At 39.5% G+C, this 17315-nt stretch overlaps 1 protein-coding gene across 3 annotated transcripts in view; it reads left to right on the top strand.

Moving 5' to 3' along the window:
• Nucleotides 1–376: 376 nt before the first annotated feature.
• LOC112259966 (phospholipid-transporting ATPase ABCA1) overlaps nt 377–17315 on the top strand; it is a 247860-nt gene continuing 230921 nt past the window's right edge. For 2 of the 3 annotated variants that reach the window (XM_042328357.1, XM_024434680.2), the window contains exons 1-2: nt 377–479; nt 12287–12414. In XM_042328357.1, the coding sequence (XP_042184291.1) occupies nt 12349–12414 (66 nt within the window). In that variant the 5' untranslated portion in view covers nt 377–479; nt 12287–12348. Of the gene's footprint in view, nt 480–499; nt 570–12286; nt 12415–17315 lie in introns of those variants that run through there. The other variant, XM_024434681.2, reaches the window with a different exon arrangement.

The raw sequence follows: 17315 nt of genomic DNA, 5'->3' as shown, positions 1-17315 counted from the left end.
GAACATTCTATAGTGACACATCATTCTATAGTGACACATCATTTAACTTTATTTTTTATTTCAATCCTCAGAAACGTAGTCAAATGATTTGTTTCTCTGTGTAGCTTAGACAATAAAAGATCTTCGGTAACGCTTGACCTAAAGCCTACAGGTATAATGTATTACGATGTGGTTACAAGACATTTTAAGACGTGAGTTATGAGAACGTATGATCTTCTCAAGGCCATGACATCCCTCCCCCTTGATTTTTTACCTCAGCCAATTAAGATAAGACTAGAGTCAACACGTGCTCCTGAGTCGAGCTAAAGGGAGTACGTTGTGTAAGGTATATCTGCACACTATGTACCTCATCACCTATTACCTGTTGCCATGGCAGTCCCTGTAGAGGTCATTTGCATACTTTATAGTGCTAGATAAAAGGGGATAGAGACAGGGAAGTAGAGAAGGGAGAGAGAGAGAGCAGCCTCAGAGGAAAGAGGGTGAGTACGTTTGGAGTTTACACAGGGTCAATTTCATCTGGGGACTCCAAAATATGTGCTGAGAATAATTATAGTCCAAAGAGCTAGGAGGTAAGTTGCTCATAAATAGATTTTTGGTAACACTTTACGATACAGACATGAACAGGTAGCCTGTTTACATAGAAAGTACATGATAACTATATAGTTGCACTGTAATATACTATAACATGCTTGTCTTTGGGATTCATGAAAACAAGTAACTCTAAGCGTCATCTGGTACCAGTTACCAAATGTGTTTTTGTGTGTTTTTATGTACATTTTACATACTGTAGTAAGGTGTCATGCAATGCCGAGGGTTGTTGTTGTAGCCTAGTGGTTAGAGCATTGGGCCAGTAACCAAAAGGTTGCTGGATCGAATCCCCCCAGCTGACAATGTACAAATCTGTGGTTCTGCCACTGAGCAAGGCAGTTGACCCAATGTTCCACGGGCGCCAAGGACGTGGATGTCAATTATGGCAGCCCCCTGCACCTCTCTGATTCAGAGGTTTTGGGTTAAAAGCGGAAGACACATTTCAGTTGAACGCATTCAGTTGTACAACTGACTAGGTATCCCCCTTTCCCTTTATTATAGTTGCTAGCTAGTTTCCTCATGGGGCTATGGCTGGGTCAGTATTTTGGCTGAGTCACTGTATTGTCATGTTTTCCATGGCTACATAATGTAATGATCATCATTAGTGGCTTCAATACCAGCGGCTTCGTGTGACTTTAAATGAGGTATCGGTCATTTCCTACAATTTTCTTCAGTAATTTCCTTGTCATGAGATCTATTGTTCACACTTTTTGAATGGCATGGACAAATTATGGAGTGTGGCTTTAACAGGTGGGGAGGTAGATGGGTAAAAAAAAAAAAAAGACCATTGCGATCAGATTGGACTTCAGCCTTTTACATAGTAGTGTCATAACGCAAAATGATTTAACAAAACCCTGTTGTATTGCTGGTGCGGAGATAAATGCAATAGGATCCCTTGATAAGGATGTAATAAAATGACAGTCTCATGTCATGTGTTTACCCGAGCATGTGACGAGACAGGAAGAGTTCGAGTGAGTATTCTGTTGGGGTAAAGGTCAGGACAATATATAAGCACCTACTTTTGGCGATACCACATGCTTTGCTATGATCTATTTGCTTCGGACAAGCTGGTTGTCTACTTAATACTTAATGCTCACCTTCAGCAAAAGTGGTACTAAGTGAAGAACACAAACATTTAGAAGCCAAAGTCAGCTTGATTGACATGCATTAGCTTAAAGGTCTTCTCTAATTTAGGGAAACATGCAAGAAGTTGCTTCTAATGTGGATAATTAGCAGCAAACGACTGCGTAATATGCACCAGATTAATATGACTCTACTGTCGTTGATTGATGCTAATAACATGCCGCTTTGAACGTCTAAATAGCCTTAGTTCATGAAGAGTTGCTCTCTTTGCAGTGACCCATTTTCAACATTTCACAAACAGTTTTGTTGTCATGTTTTCAAAACTTAAAAGGGGCAGTCTGGGTGGTAGGGTGTGTAAGTAAGGTTTTTTTTTTTTTTTTTTTAAAAGGGGGAAAAGTGTAATGTCATTTTTTATGATTTTATTGCCCTTGCGACCAAATGAAAAACAATTGTTCACAAATGAAGGGGCAATCTGGAACAACGAAGCAGCCATGTAACCATACTCCAAATCGTACAGATCTGGATGGATATGGATGCAACAACTGCTCGTCCATGACATTCAAACGTTAGTTTTATCCATGTTTTCAAGCTATACAGAGTTTGTTGACAATATATATGTTTGTTTTTTTACAAAGAATTAAGTAAAATAAGCTTATATTTAGGTTGTGATGGGGTACACGTTATATTGTTCAAGAATCAATGACTTCTATATCATTCAATTCAAAGTCCAGACATGGATGTGCCACTTCCAGATTGCGTCTTTAACACACACATAACACGGAACCCAAACCGGCTGCGCGCTTGCACCATCGTGCGCTATCGTGCATACATTTATTTTGCCCCCATATACCAAACGCGATCACGACACGCAGGTTAAAATATCAAAACAAACTCTGAACCAATGACATTAATTTGGAGACCGGTCTAAAAGCATTAAACATGTATGGCAATTTAGCTAGTTAGCTTGCACTTGCTAGCTAATTTGTACTATTTAGTTAGCTTGCTGTTGCTAGCTAATTTCTCTTGGGATATAAACATTGAGTTGTTATTTTACCTGAAATGCACAAGGTCATTTACTCCGGCAATTAATCTACACATAAAATGGACAACCGAATCGTTTCTAGTCATCTCTCCTCCTTCCGGGCTTTTTCATCTTTGAACTTATATGGTGATTGGCATCTACAATTTCATAGTATTACCACGACAACCGGCAAAACATTTCATCTTTCAATCACCCACGTGGGTATAACCAATGGCACGTGGGTACCTGCTTCTAAAAACCAATGAGGAGAGAGGCAGGACTTGCAGCGCGATCTGCGTCAGAAATAGGAATGACTTCTATTTTAGCCCTTGGCAACGCAGACGCTCGTTGGCGAGCGCGAGCAGTGTGGGTGCAATAATGGAATAACATGGAGTTCTACATTTATTTTGCGATGCTGGCGCACGCGACGTGTCCGGTCTGGTCAGCATGTAACACAATGGCTTTAATGCAGTTGGTTAAATTTTTCTGAGTTCAATAACATGTTGAGTTAAAGCCATTGTACAGAATCAGTGGAGGAAGTATGAAACTAGTTGCAATGACGTTGTCATGACACTATTTACGACTTCAATATTACTTCATCAAGGTCATACTGGTTGTATAAAACAGTTGTGTTAACATTAACTCATTCGAAACCAAAAAGTGACACACTAAATCTGTCCCCAGTTGGTCAGAGAAGGAAGGCCAAGGTAGGCCAGGTAGTGTATTGCTGAAGTGTACACAAAGTTGATTGAACTAAAGGGATAGTTCACCCAAATTACAAAATGTCATATTGATTTTCCTACCCTGAAATCAGTCTATGTACAAGGTTAGACATCAATCCATGTTTCATTTTGTTTACCTGGCCACTGTCTCCAAATGGAAGGAAACCAATGTAATGTTGCAATTTGTGTGAACTATCCTTTTAATATTAATGAGTGTCGAGATTAATTTTCTCCTATAAAATTCTCATTAGCTGAATACGTGAAAATGCAACACTACATGCTTCAGAATACTTACTGTAAAACACTACAATTTACAGGGTCATGCCTCTTCAGGAGTGAGCAAATAACATTCCATTGAGCCAAATTGCATGTAATTGTTTCTACATAGAGAAATCAAACAGGCTGCACAGCATAACTGCTCCGGTGCAGAGGCAAACCTTTCAAGACGACCATTTGAGGCCCCATCTTGAGCGTGCATTTTATAAATAGGAAATGACCTTCTGCATTTTTTATAACAGGTTTCTGGTTATGTCAGAGCTTTTTTTTTTTACCCAATGATGTTGTCTGTGTAGAGCGTAATGAAATATTCAAGTAAAGCAGAGACAAATACATTACCTAGTGCACACTGAGTTTCTGAAGGCTGTGGATGTCAGGAGCCTGAGCTAAATGTATTTATACAAAGTAAACACATTGTACTTTGTGAGGGCCACACAATATGCAGCCTTTGTTATACAGTAGCTGCAGCCTTTAATAATGTGAATGTAGACATTGAACGGCAATTCAAGTTGCTGTTAATAAGAATGTTCTCAGTCCACTCACCAGTGGTGGAAAAAGAACCCCATTGTCATACTTGAGTAAATGAAGATAACTTAATAGAAAATGACTCAAGTAAAAGTGAAAGTCACCCAGTAAAAGTCTAAGTATTTGGTTTTAAATATACTTAAGTATCAAAAATAAAAGTGTAAATCATTTCAAAATCCTTATATTAACTAAACCAGATGCCACCATTTTCTTGATTTTTTAAATATTTATTTACGGATAGCCAAGAGCCTACTCCAACACTCATTAACAAACAAAGGATGTGTGTTTAGTGAGTCTGCCAGATCAGAGGAAATAATTCATGTTGCAAAATGTAGTAAATGTTTCAACCTGGTCCTGAATAACCCTTGCCAGCTGTTCAGGAATAGCTTGGCCGAAAGAGGGACGACAATACCTTGAAGGGACCATTCCATGGCCAGGTTTTAAAGCACAGATGTTCTGGGGAATTTGTTTTGGGTGTTTAAGAGTTATTCTGGAGGGAAGTAGCATCAAGGAGTGAACAGAAGGCCCTTGGCCCTCCTTCAATGCACTGTTGGTGGTATACTCTACTCTGGCTTTGTAAAGCTTTCGTTACCAAACTGTCTGTGACAATGCAGGTTTAAGTCCACTTTTAGGTTTTTACTATACAGTGCCTAGGCTTTTTTGGTTAGTGGTCTGGTGATTCTGGAATGTGGTGTATTATTATGCAGAGTTCACCTCCTGCAATGGCACATAAAATATGTTAAATGTGGTGGTAGTCTACAGTAACCCAGGCAACACTTATTTTTGTTACTATACACTACAGGTCAAAAGTTTTAGAACACTTACTCATTCAAGGATTTTTCTTTATTTTGACTATTTTCTACATCAAGGGTTTTGCTTATTTTTTACATTGTAGAATAATAGTGAAGACATCAAAACTATGAAATAACACATATGGAATCATGTAGTAACCAAAAAAGTGTGAAAACAAATAAAAATATATTTTATATTTGAGATTCTTCAAATAGCCACCCTTTGCCTTGATGACAGCTTTCCACACACTTGGCATTCTCTCAACCAGCTTCACCAGGAATGCTTTTTCAACAGTCCTGAAGGAGATCCCACATATGCTTAGCACTTGTTGGCTGCTTTTCCTTCACTCTGCGGTCCGACTCATCCCAAACCATCTCAATTTGGTTGAGGTCGGGGGGATTGTGGAGGCCAGGTCATCTGATGCAGCAGTCGATCACTCTCCTCCTTGGTCAAATAGCCCTTACACAGACTGGAGGTGTGATGGGTAATTGTCCTGTTGAAAAACAAATGATAGTCCCACTAAGTACAAACCAGATGGGATGGTGTATCACTGCAGAATGTTGTGGTAGCCATGCTGGCTAAGTATGTCTCAAAAAGACACAGCGTTTGGAACCAAAAATCTCTCATTTGGACTCCAGACCAAAGGACAAATTTCCTCCAGTCTAATGTCCATTGCTCCTGTTTCTTGGCCCAAGCAAGGCTCTTCTTATTGATGTCCTTTATTAGTGGTTTCTTTGCAGCAATTCGACCATGAAGGCCTGATTCACGCAGTCTCCTCTGAACAGTTGATGTTGAGATGTGTCTGTTACTTGAACTCTGAAGCATTTATTTGGGCTGCAATTTCTGAGGCTGGTAACTCTTATGAACTTATCCTCTGCAGTAGAGGTAACTCTGGGTCTTCCATTCCTGTGGTGGTCCTCAAGGGAGACGGTTTCATCATAACGCTTGATGGTTTTTGTGACAGTACTTGAAGAAACTTAAAGTTCTTGACATTTTCCGTATTGACTGACCTTCATGTCTTAAAGTAATGATGGGCTGTCATTTCTCTTTGCTTATTTGAGCTGTTCTTGTCATAATATGGACTTGGTATTTTACCAAATAGGGCTATCTTCTGTATACCCCCTGCCTTGTCACAACACTGATTGGCTCAAACGCATTTAGAAGGAAAAAAATTCCACAAATCAAGACACACCTATTCATTGAAATGCGTTCCTGGTGACTACCTCATGAAGCTGGTTGTGAGAATGCCAAGAGTGTGCAAAGCCGTCATCAAGGCAAAGGGTGACTATTTGAAAAATATAAAATACATTTGGATTTATTTAACACTTTTATGGTTAATATATGATTCTATATGTGTTATTTCATACTTCTGATGTCTTCAGTATTATTCTACAATATAGAAAATAGTCAAAATAAAGAAAAAGACCCTGTATGAAGTGTACTAAAACTTTTGACCGGTAGTGTATGTGTTTTTGTCTGTGTAGTTAATGTCATATGACTTTTTTCATTATGCAAACATAAACAAATGCTGCAGTCATAGGCAGGCCTTGATGTTCAAGCTACATTCTCTGGACTAAAAACATTTGGTTAGATGATTAATCAGAAGCACCTGCCAAATACTGCTGTGCTGATGTAATTTGTTTTATTGTTTTAATCTGATATACACTGAGTGTACAAAACATTAAGGACACCTCTTTCCATGAAATAGGCTGACCAGGTGAATCTAGGTGAAAGCCACAGTATAATCCCTTATTGGTGTCACTTGTTAAATCCACTTCAATCAGTGTTGAAGAATGGGGGAGACAGGTTAAAGAAGGGCTCGTGGTAATGGTAATGGTATCGAATAACGGAGCGGAATCAGTGGAATGGTATCAAATACATGGTTTCCATGGTTTCCATGTGTTTGTCATTCCATTTGCTCTGTTCTGGCCATTTTTTTATGAGCCGTCCTGCCCTCAGCAGCCTCCACTGATCTATACCCATGTAAATCTACAGGGTTATTACCTTGAGTGTAGACAATGTGTACATGTAAGCCTTCATCTTCCTGACGGATCGTTTTGAGTAGGATGTCCTGCTCCTATCACAATAATGATCACTTGTAAAGCAGTACTTCTGCCACTGACGAGATATGTAGGTTAATGAAGGTGACCTGAAAGTACCTTTTACCAAGGTTAATTCATCTTTGAATGCGAGCTGTAGTTTCCCGTATTAATATAACTTAGTGACTGAAGACCTCATCAATGTCAACTCAAATACCACACTATTTAGAGAGGAATGTGTTGGATGCTGATGTGTCTTACCAGGGAGTGATTTCTTGGGAAAAGCTGGTAATGATACAGTATACTTGCGTGACCCAGCAATTCACCTCTCCCCTTAGGCACTAATTAAAATTAACTTTGCCATAAGCCGTCCCCTTGAACCTGCCTCAGCGACTTTTATGATTCCCACATATAAATAGAGCATGTAATAGAGAGGGGGATAAAGAAAAACAGGGATAGATGGAGGGCCAAGGAGAAGAGGACAGGGAGAAAGATGGAGAGGGGGGCATTTGCTCTTTGGAAGGGGTGGAACATTCTCTGCCCTCCGATCGGATTACAAAATATCTGTTTACACGTTCCATCATTGCGGGAGTTGAAATAATGCACTCTGATTTAGTAAGTCCCCAAATGCCAGGCATGCATCAGCACTTTTATCTCATACTACATGCCTGTTATTTTCTTTTTCTCTCTCCTCTGCCTCGCTCTGTGCTCTGTTCTTGGCTCTTTGGAACTAATGACACCATTGAGACGTCTTGTGGCACAGCAACACATTTCAATTATTCAGAAGTGTTCCCTCTGTCACTAGGAGAAAATGTTTTTATGGAAAACCTGTAGTGAAGTGTGCGGCTGACTTTTTCTTTGGTCTGTATTGACATTTTTCTTTGGGTACAAAATCAAACATGTTATGGTAATATTTCAAAAGATTTATTAACCTCAGTGATCCACTTCCAGGTAGCTGTTGATGCCCCTCCTATTCCTATATTGCAACCATCTCTCCTACGTCTGTATATAGTATGGTATAAGATGTATGTATGCGTTTCCTCATTTCTGCATAAACGGTATGAGTTGATAAAAAGTAGGACATAGTTAATAGTACCTTTCCAGATCAAATCCATAGACCTAACAAGACTCTTAAGAAGTTGGAGTTTACAGGTTTGGTTTTGTCTGTTACTTAGAGGAAAGAGTAGTTTAACACTAATGGGATTTGGAAACCTGGATGTACAGTAACCTCAACTTCCCCATAACAGTAAATAAAACATTTATGAAGTAGGCCTAGTGGTAAATCATGTAAACATACAGGGTGAAAATGGAAGGAAGAGGAAATGGATAGTTAAAAGCAAAATATTTGTCCTGGGTTTTGCCTCAGGCTAAAATGCAAATCCTCTATCCTAACCTTTTGCTCCTAAAGTCCTACAAGTCTTTATGCAGGACATGTTACAGTATCTCAAAGCTGCTTAAAACAGCATACTATACACATACTGTAGCTATCCTAGCTTAAGGTCAATCTACATGGCCTATGATTTACATATACAGTGTCTGATGTCTGGTGAAGTGTTAGCTCTGGTCCAGGGCATTAGTGTGTGTTCTTTCACGGTCACCAATGCCCTGGACCAGATCTTGTCTACCGTAGTGGTAGTACTACCAAAATGAAGTGAGAGTTGATTAGGTACGTTATTGAGATGGTAAATCACCAGGTTAAATGTATTATTTGGTTTGGAAAAAGCAGTGGTGATGTCTAATGTAACCGTAATAGAATGCAGAAAAAGGTGAACCTAGTAAGGGTCTTTCTGTTGTGCAATTATTCAGTTTTTAATAAAGGTCACGATGAGTGTAAAATGCCATCGTATATCAATATATGTTTATTATCTGTTTAATCCGTGTGCCATGGCCATTAAAATGTTTCGTAAATCTTTTTAGTAACGCCTGAAATCGGGAAAAGAAAACAAACAGAAAAAAATTGTATCTATGTTGATTTGTTGGCAATCAATTATCACATAACTGGTTTGTGTGAGGTTGGAACCAGGTGCAGAGAACAGACCAGATGAGGAATCGGTGGTTAAGGATAAACATAATACTTTACTGAGAAATGGTAGCCGCCGGATCACAGTACACTTGAAAAACAAGCGCTACGTCTCAAACTCAATCATGAAACGAACGCACACGGTGAACAAATTCAAGCTCCTGCAAAGGACAACAGAAAACACACCTCTTCAGGGAAATCATAATGAGTAAATAGGACACACCTGAGTGTCTGTAATGTCTCTAGGGCGGTCTCTGCCGCCCTCTGGTGACAGGTAGAACCATGACAGTTTGTGCCTCGAATTCACATATTGTAACGGTACATTTTAGATATGGGCAACCATCTGGGATTGCTACGTTCTTTTTAGGCATTTTAAATAAATGCTATTATAATACAGGGATATTAGTATATCATCCTCATGAGTTTAGTTCAACTGTCTTACCCCATCAGAACCCAAAATATAAGCAAGTTGTATTCCACTCTTTATGCCAGTGCAATTCTAAACAAACGCTCGATAGCTTCAAAACATGGCTAAAACTATCATTTTGACATAATGCACAGTATGGTCTGTTCTTGCATCCATAGCTCTGTCTATTAATTTGAGAGTGGTGTATCAAGCCCAATCCCTCAGCTCTTTACCAATCCCAGATTGCCCGTTTCAACAATGAATAAAACATACTTGGTAAATAATGAATATACTGTAAATACTACATATGAAATAAACAGCTGCCTCTTATCTTTAGACTGAATTATTTGGAATGTAATGCACATTTCATTCTTCATAATGACTTCCCTGTGGATGCATGTACAAAGAATACACCCTATAAGCAATGCATTTCTATCCTTTATTAAGTAGCTGGAGTGTTGCGATTGATTCTATGTTAGATCAGCTTTAATATTGCAGGTAGATTGTAAGGTTCTATAAATCCACTAACCCCACAACCCTTTCCCTAATTGGAGTAAACTAATTGACAACAAAACTTAGGCTTCAACTTGCAGTTTACACACACTATATACATTTTATGGACACCGTATATTTTATATTAGCTCTCTTTTTTGGTTTGTTTTTAGTCCCACCCTTCAGCTACCCTCAACCCCTCCCATCTATCACTGAAAACCATCCAGTTTTGATTTCTACTTCCCATATATTTTTTGCCTGGGTCCTGAACCTTTCTATTCTCATAGTATCTACAGATTGTAAATGAAAGATGAACATTTTTACTAGGAGTATTATTGATCAGTTGACCATGGCTTTTAAAGTCTCCCAGCAGTGCTATTTGCAGAGTTAGCTCCGGGTAAATGTTGCAATTCTTCAGCCATTCCTGAACCTGCGACCAGAAACGAGCTACATATGGGTAGTACCAAAACAAGTGATTTAATGATCATAAACCATGTGCCATGGTATCAGCACATTGGAAGTCTCTTCCCAACTATTTTGCAACCTGTATGGTGCATCTGTCAATTTTTGGGTCCTTATTAAATTAAACTGGAATACTTTTTCATTTATCACAATTGTCTTTAATTAACCAATTTTGGTCTTAATGTAGGGCCGACAGACAAGTTCCTTACCCTCTTCCACTTGCCTCCATTTTTCCAGTAATGCTGCAATGATTTGGTTGTCATTTTTGATTGAGCAGACATTTCCATAGATATTTATTGTGTCTTTTCTGGTGGATTGAACTGAAATTGCAACCAGCTTTCTATGGCTTGTTTGAAAAATAGTTATTTCATTTTCAAATAACCAAAAGTGAGAGGTTGTCGTCTCAATAAATGAAAAAACGCTATTTTTGAACAAAGGGTGAGCCATTCTTACTAATCTGCTGGAAAACCTGTTTGGATTCATAGATAAACTGGGATTTGACTAAAGAATTAAATCAGGGAGATTTTTCCACACAAATAGACAGGTATTTAACTTTCAATGGTAGCAATATCTTATCTATTTTCGCTAACTTTCAATTAGAATGTATCGTAGTGAGATCATCTCTTTCTTTCGGGATTTGAATACAGATTACGTCCACTTCACAGTCATACCACTTTATTGGTAAACTACATGGTAATGTAAAAGTAGTATTTTTTAGCGATCCAATACATAGCCTGAGAGGTTAGACTAATTATCTAGATCCTCTATGAGGTGTTGCTGGGATCCAAATTGTAGATTAGTCAGTGTACAATGATACCTTTTGTTTTTAAGCCCTGTGATTTCTAGCCCTTGATATTCTTGTTGGATCTAATTGTTGGATCTAATTTTAATAGCTACCATTTAGATAGCCATAATACATAGATGTGCCAATAGTTTCACTCCTCTTGACAGTTGAATACTTTCTGAGAAGTAGCCATTATTTACTATTTTACACCTCAGGCATAACTCTGACCCATTGTAGGCCCATGAGAGATTCTATAGTCCAGGTATTCACATACAAATTCTAGTTGCATTTTATCAAAGGCCTTTTCAAAATGAGTTATTAATACCTGGCCTGATTTCCTAGATTTTTCAGCATGTTTTATTGTTTCCAGTACTTGTCTTAAATGATCTCCAATGTGTCGTCCATGTAGAACGCCTGTCTGATTTAGGATGAATAACATCAGACAGTACCTTTTTTAATTCAATGTTCTATGCATTTTTGCTATAATTTTTGCATCACAACACTGAATTGTAAGGGGCCTCCAGTTTTTAAGCTGGACTGGATATTTATATTTACCACCTGGGTCCCATTTCAGTAATAGTGCTGAGTATATGATAGTCTACCATTTTTATTGGTGTGGTTAAAACACGCTAATAACGGATCTCTGAGTACATCGAAAAAAAGGTTTGATATACAGTACCTCAACTGGTATGCCATCCAGCCCTCGGACTTAAAGGCTTTAATTGCATCAATTAGTTCCTCCTCTGTAATTTGGCCTTCACATTAGTCTTTCTGTACAGCTGTTAGTTTTACACAGTTTTTTACACTATTAATTGAAAAAAATCCTTACAACAAACTTCAGTTGGTGGAGATGGAGGAGACTTAAATGAAACCATTTGCTTAAGTACTTTGCTTCCATTTTCAAAATATGGTTTGGTGAATCTTGGGATGGCTCCAATTGTAACACGTTTCTGTAAATGATTTTTGGTAGCATTTCTACGTTGAAGATTTAAAAACAAGTGGGTGATTAGTGGCGTTCCCTTATGATGCGCTTGTTCTCTGTATTAAAACAAAAACTTTGCTTTTATTCCATTTAGGGTCTATTAAGTGGGGGTTGCCATAACTACGCTTTGGCAGGATATTGCCTGGATAAGGCATAATGGGTCTCCTGACACAACTCGGTCTGCTCCTGTGGAAGAACTTCACTCTTCGGAAGAGACAAAAGGTAACTGCACACCCTCTGTATAAAATCAATCTATGTCTGCTAAGATCGGCCACATACGGGATATAGAAGGATACATGACCGTGTGCTCGTGTTACAATGGACAAAGACATCTAAGGTATTGTGATAGTGGAAGAGTAGAGGGAATTGTCCTAAAACTTGTCCATATTAATGTGAGATGCTGCCTTAATTCCCTCGCTGGAGAACGAGTCATTCCCAGACACACAGTTGTGTCACCTTCCAAATGTTATGTCACTTGCAGCCTGTGTTTTAGCTTTTACAAAGTCAGCCTGATGGGAACCGAGGGGGCATTGGGAGTGAGTGGTATAAGGTTTGTATAAAAGCTAGACTATACCTTTACCCACCAAAACAACCCTCTATATAACGTGATACCTTGGGGATATGTGTGTATATAACACAATTTCAATTGTCTCGGTCCTACTGTAGCAAAATGGGCTCGTCATGCGCTTTGCTGATTTCCTGGTCAAAGTGAACTTTGTCCAAAGACTTTTATAAAATTAGCTAAATAAGCAAAACACATCCAGTCATCATCCATGTCTCTGTTGATGGTTGTTGACTCCTCATCTTAGGGCAGAGTGTGACATACCGAGTTTGATACCAGCTGCCCTCCAATTTCACGAAAGCTTTGACTTTTACTGGAATGTTGAAAACTATGTAACATTGACGATCCATCGTCATCTTCTCATCCAATACAGAAGGACATACAATAGAAGCAACATATGAGTCAGTGACATTCCAGTAAACAGTACATTCGGAAAGTGTTCAGACCCCTTCTCCACATTTTGTTATGTTACAGGCTTATTATGAAATGGATTAAATAATTGTTTTCCTCATCAATCTACACACAATACTCCATAATGACAAAGCCAAAACAGGTTTTTAGAAAATGTATAAAAAAAGAAGTATTCAGACCCTTTGCTATGAGACTCAAAATTGAGCTCAGGTGCATACTGTTTCCATTGATCATACTTGAGATGTTACTGCAACTTGATTGGAGTCCACCTTTGGTAAATTCAATTGATTGGACATGATTTGGTAAGTCACACACATGTCTATATAAGGTCCCACTGTTGACACTGCATGTCAGAGCAAAAACCAAGCCATATAGGTAGAAGGAATTGTCTGTAGACCTCTGAGACAGGGTTGTGTCGAGAGCAACTTCAGTTTGCATACCGCCCCAACAGGTCCACAGACGATACAATCGCCATCGCACTGCACACTGTCCTATCCCATCTAGACAAGAGGAATACTTATGTAAGAATTCTCTTCATTGACTGCAGCTCAGCATTCAAAACCATAGTACCCTCCAAGCTCATCATTAAGCTTGAGGCCCTGGGTCTCAACCCCGCCCTGTGCAACGGGGTCCTGGACTTTCTGACAGGTTGCCTCCAGGTGGTGAAGGTAGGAAACAACATATCCACTTCAGTGATTCTCAACACTGGGGCCCCACAAGGGTACGTGCTCAGCGCCCTCCTGTACTGCCTGTTGCCCCATGACTGCGTGGCCATGCACGCCTCCAACTCCAAATCATCAAGTTTGGGCTTGATTACCAACAACAACGAGACAGCCTACAGGGAGGAGGTGAGGGCACTCACGGTGTGGTGTCAGGAAAACAACCTCTCACTCAACAAAACAAAGGAGAAGATTGTGTACTTCAGGAAATAGCAGAGGGAGCTCCACTGCTGTCCCGTCGATGTGGATAGGGGGGTGAAGGTGGAAGGTTTTAAGTTCCTCGGTGTACACATCACGGACAAAATGAAATGGTCCATCCACACAGGCAGAGTGGTGAAGAACGCGCAACAGCACCTCTTCAACTTCAGGAGGCTGAAGAAATGTGGCTTTTCACCTAAAACCCTCACAAACCATTACAGATGCACAATTGAGAGCATCTTGTCGGGCTGTATGGCAACTGCACCACCCTCAACCACAAGTCTCTCCTGAGGGCGGTTCGGTCTGCACAACTTATCACCAGGGATAAAACTACCTGCCCCCCAGGACCACTTCAGCACCCGATGTCACAGGAAGGCAAAAAATATCAACAAAGACAACAACCACCCGAGCCACTGCCTGTTCACCCCTCTACCATCCAGGAGATAAGGTCAGTACAGGTGCATCAAAGCTGAGACCGAGAGACTGAAAAACATCTATCTCAAGGTCATCAGACTGTTAAACAACAATCCCTAACACAGAGAGGCTGCTGCCTACATACAGACGCAAATCTGTATAATAATCTCTCCCTTCCCCTTTCCTAAAGCACTGTAGTTCCTGAATTTCAGGACTTAGTCTCTTATTCAGGCTATTAAAGGTTCAACTCCCAATATCACTTTGCTCCGGCCAATGTCCCCGATCGTAGACATTAGCTCCTCACCTCGCTCTCTTTACACACACACCTCTCTCACACAAACCTAATGTAGCAGCTAATCAAGGTTGGGGAGTAACTAATTGCATGTAATCTGATTACAAAAAAATGTAAACACGTCAACAGCTACAATATTGTAATCAGATTACAGATACTTTAGAAAAACCTAGATGATTACTTCTTGGATTAAATTTAAATTCAGAAAGGATATTTGAGAAAAAATACGTTATGACACCATTCTGTTTTCTCAATGACATTCAATTCTGAATTGAAAAAAGGCACAGGTTTAAGTTTGTTCCACCTGAGCAAGTCTGGCCACAAGTCAGAGACCACTATGATGATGCATTTGATGGATCCTTTCTGTCTTCTTCTAATGCCTCTCAAGGGGATAGTTATCCAAAAGTAACTGAAAGTAATCAGATCACGTTCTGAGTTTGGGTAATCCAAGAGTTACGTTACCGATTAACATTTTGGACGGGTAACTAGTAAGTGTAAAGGATTACATTTAAAAAGTAACATACAAAACCCTGCAGTTAATTGCGTATGGGCCATATCATATTCTGTGATGTCACCAACCAGCGATACGGTCACAGACATTACTGACTTAAGGGAGATGTTGCCACAACAGCAACGCTTAGGTCAGAGCTTGTTGTCAGTGAAACTATACTGCCTCCAGGGATGCCATTGTTACACAGTAGATACAATAAGGCCCTCAATTTTTTCAGTCAATGTCAATCACATAGTTTTTTAAAACTTTCTCATAGTGACGGTGATGAGAAAAACACCCACCAGTACACCGGGTTCCCTATGGATAAAGCACAGTAGGCTGCACCTCATTCCAGCATAAAACAGCAGACGTTGGAAAGTTTTCATGTCAGCTTTTTAATAAAGTTTTGACTTTATACTCTACACAGATGACCAGTGGCAATTTTAGCATGTAGAACTTAGGGGGTAAACTAAAACATTTTTGGGGGGATGCATGCCAGCAAATCCACTACATAATACAACACTAAACAATAAAACACTAAACAATACAACACTAAACAATACATTAATGGTCCTACAATGGTGACTAACGGTGCCCACAAACTGCTAGGGCCTACATAAAGCTGTCCCAACAGCAGAGTTTACTGCCTTTAAAAAAACATAGCTGATATGGCTGACTTGCTTAAACAAATGTGTTTTTTTTTACTGATAATTGAGATGTATAAACTATGGCATAAGGGGACAACAAGCGGATACAAGGCAATCTGGAAACTCGATTAAGAATTGAATGAGCGAGCTAGGACGGACGTAGTCAGTTTAACTATTTGTTCAGCACCTTTGAAATGTAGAGCGATGGAATTCAGATTATGGGCCGTTCTTACAGTGTTCTCCCTGTACACCAAGTCAGAACCGTAGGATAAATGAAGGGGGTGTAAAAGCAGACAATGAAAGCTCTTACAATATTAAATGATTGCATTTCTCTAAAACAGGTTACAGGCTACATGTGCACCACCAAGTCAGAACAGTACGTGAAATTAAGAGGGGTAAATAGACCAAATTATTAGGTGAGGCACATGGGCTACTAACAGTTTACCACACAACATACAGTTAGTATTACTTTCTTAGCCACAGTATACATATCTCTCTGGCCGATTACATAATTTATGCAGCAGCATACAAGACATTTTCACCTTGTTGTGCTGTGCTCACTTGAACATGAAGGTGGCGCAGTGGTCCTTCGTGGGCAAATTTTGTCATCAAAGTCTGACATTCTTTGGATTTATGGTGCTTTCAAATCAACTGGGAACTCTGGAAAAAAACAAGGTTGAATCATGATGACGTCAGTGATCTTCAGGTTGTAGCTTTAGAAAGAGGCCTGAGTTCCCGACTTACAATTCGGAGTTGGATGACCGTTCGAAAATAATTTTCCCAGACGGAGCTATTTTTTCCCCCGAGTTCCCAGTTGTCTTGAACTCACTGAAGTCAGATTTCCCAGCTCTGCATTAACAGTTGTTTTGAGCATGGCAGAAATTATGCTGGATTTACAGCAAGGCCAATGTTGAATGTTTATCATTTTAAGCTTGGAAAAGAGACTGATATGTGACACGTTTACTGGCAAAAACAAACAAACACATTTAGCAAAAAATGTGGGGCTCAAAACAAGTGGGGCTCTGTTTTGAATTAGAACATGTCAAGGGAAAGAAACATGGGATATTGACTTATGGAAACTGGATGGGAGTTAACAAGGAGAAAGGGTCTTTTAGAGGTTAATGACCAATTCATCACTGACCAAGCATTTTTGGGGATTTTATAAAAGGCATGAAACTGATTTTATGGTTCAACATTTCACATAATTTCATAGGGAGAGATTATCCATTCACAAAGACCACCGTGTCCAATGGCTAATGCCTAGAGAGCCCTGTATTGAGAGAGCCCCCATGATCCTTCTCTCCTCGTTCTTTCCTCTGGTACTCTGGAATACATTATAATAAATCCCATTCTCAGTGGTACCACAATTTCCCCGACACATGTAAGGCTG

This window comes from Oncorhynchus tshawytscha, linkage group LG10 (genome assembly GCF_018296145.1).
Source record: "Oncorhynchus tshawytscha isolate Ot180627B linkage group LG10, Otsh_v2.0, whole genome shotgun sequence".
NCBI lineage: Eukaryota > Metazoa > Chordata > Actinopteri > Salmoniformes > Salmonidae > Oncorhynchus > Oncorhynchus tshawytscha.
The sequence above is the reverse complement of the archived record's forward strand: the minus strand, read 5'-3'. Positions and strand labels throughout refer to the sequence as shown.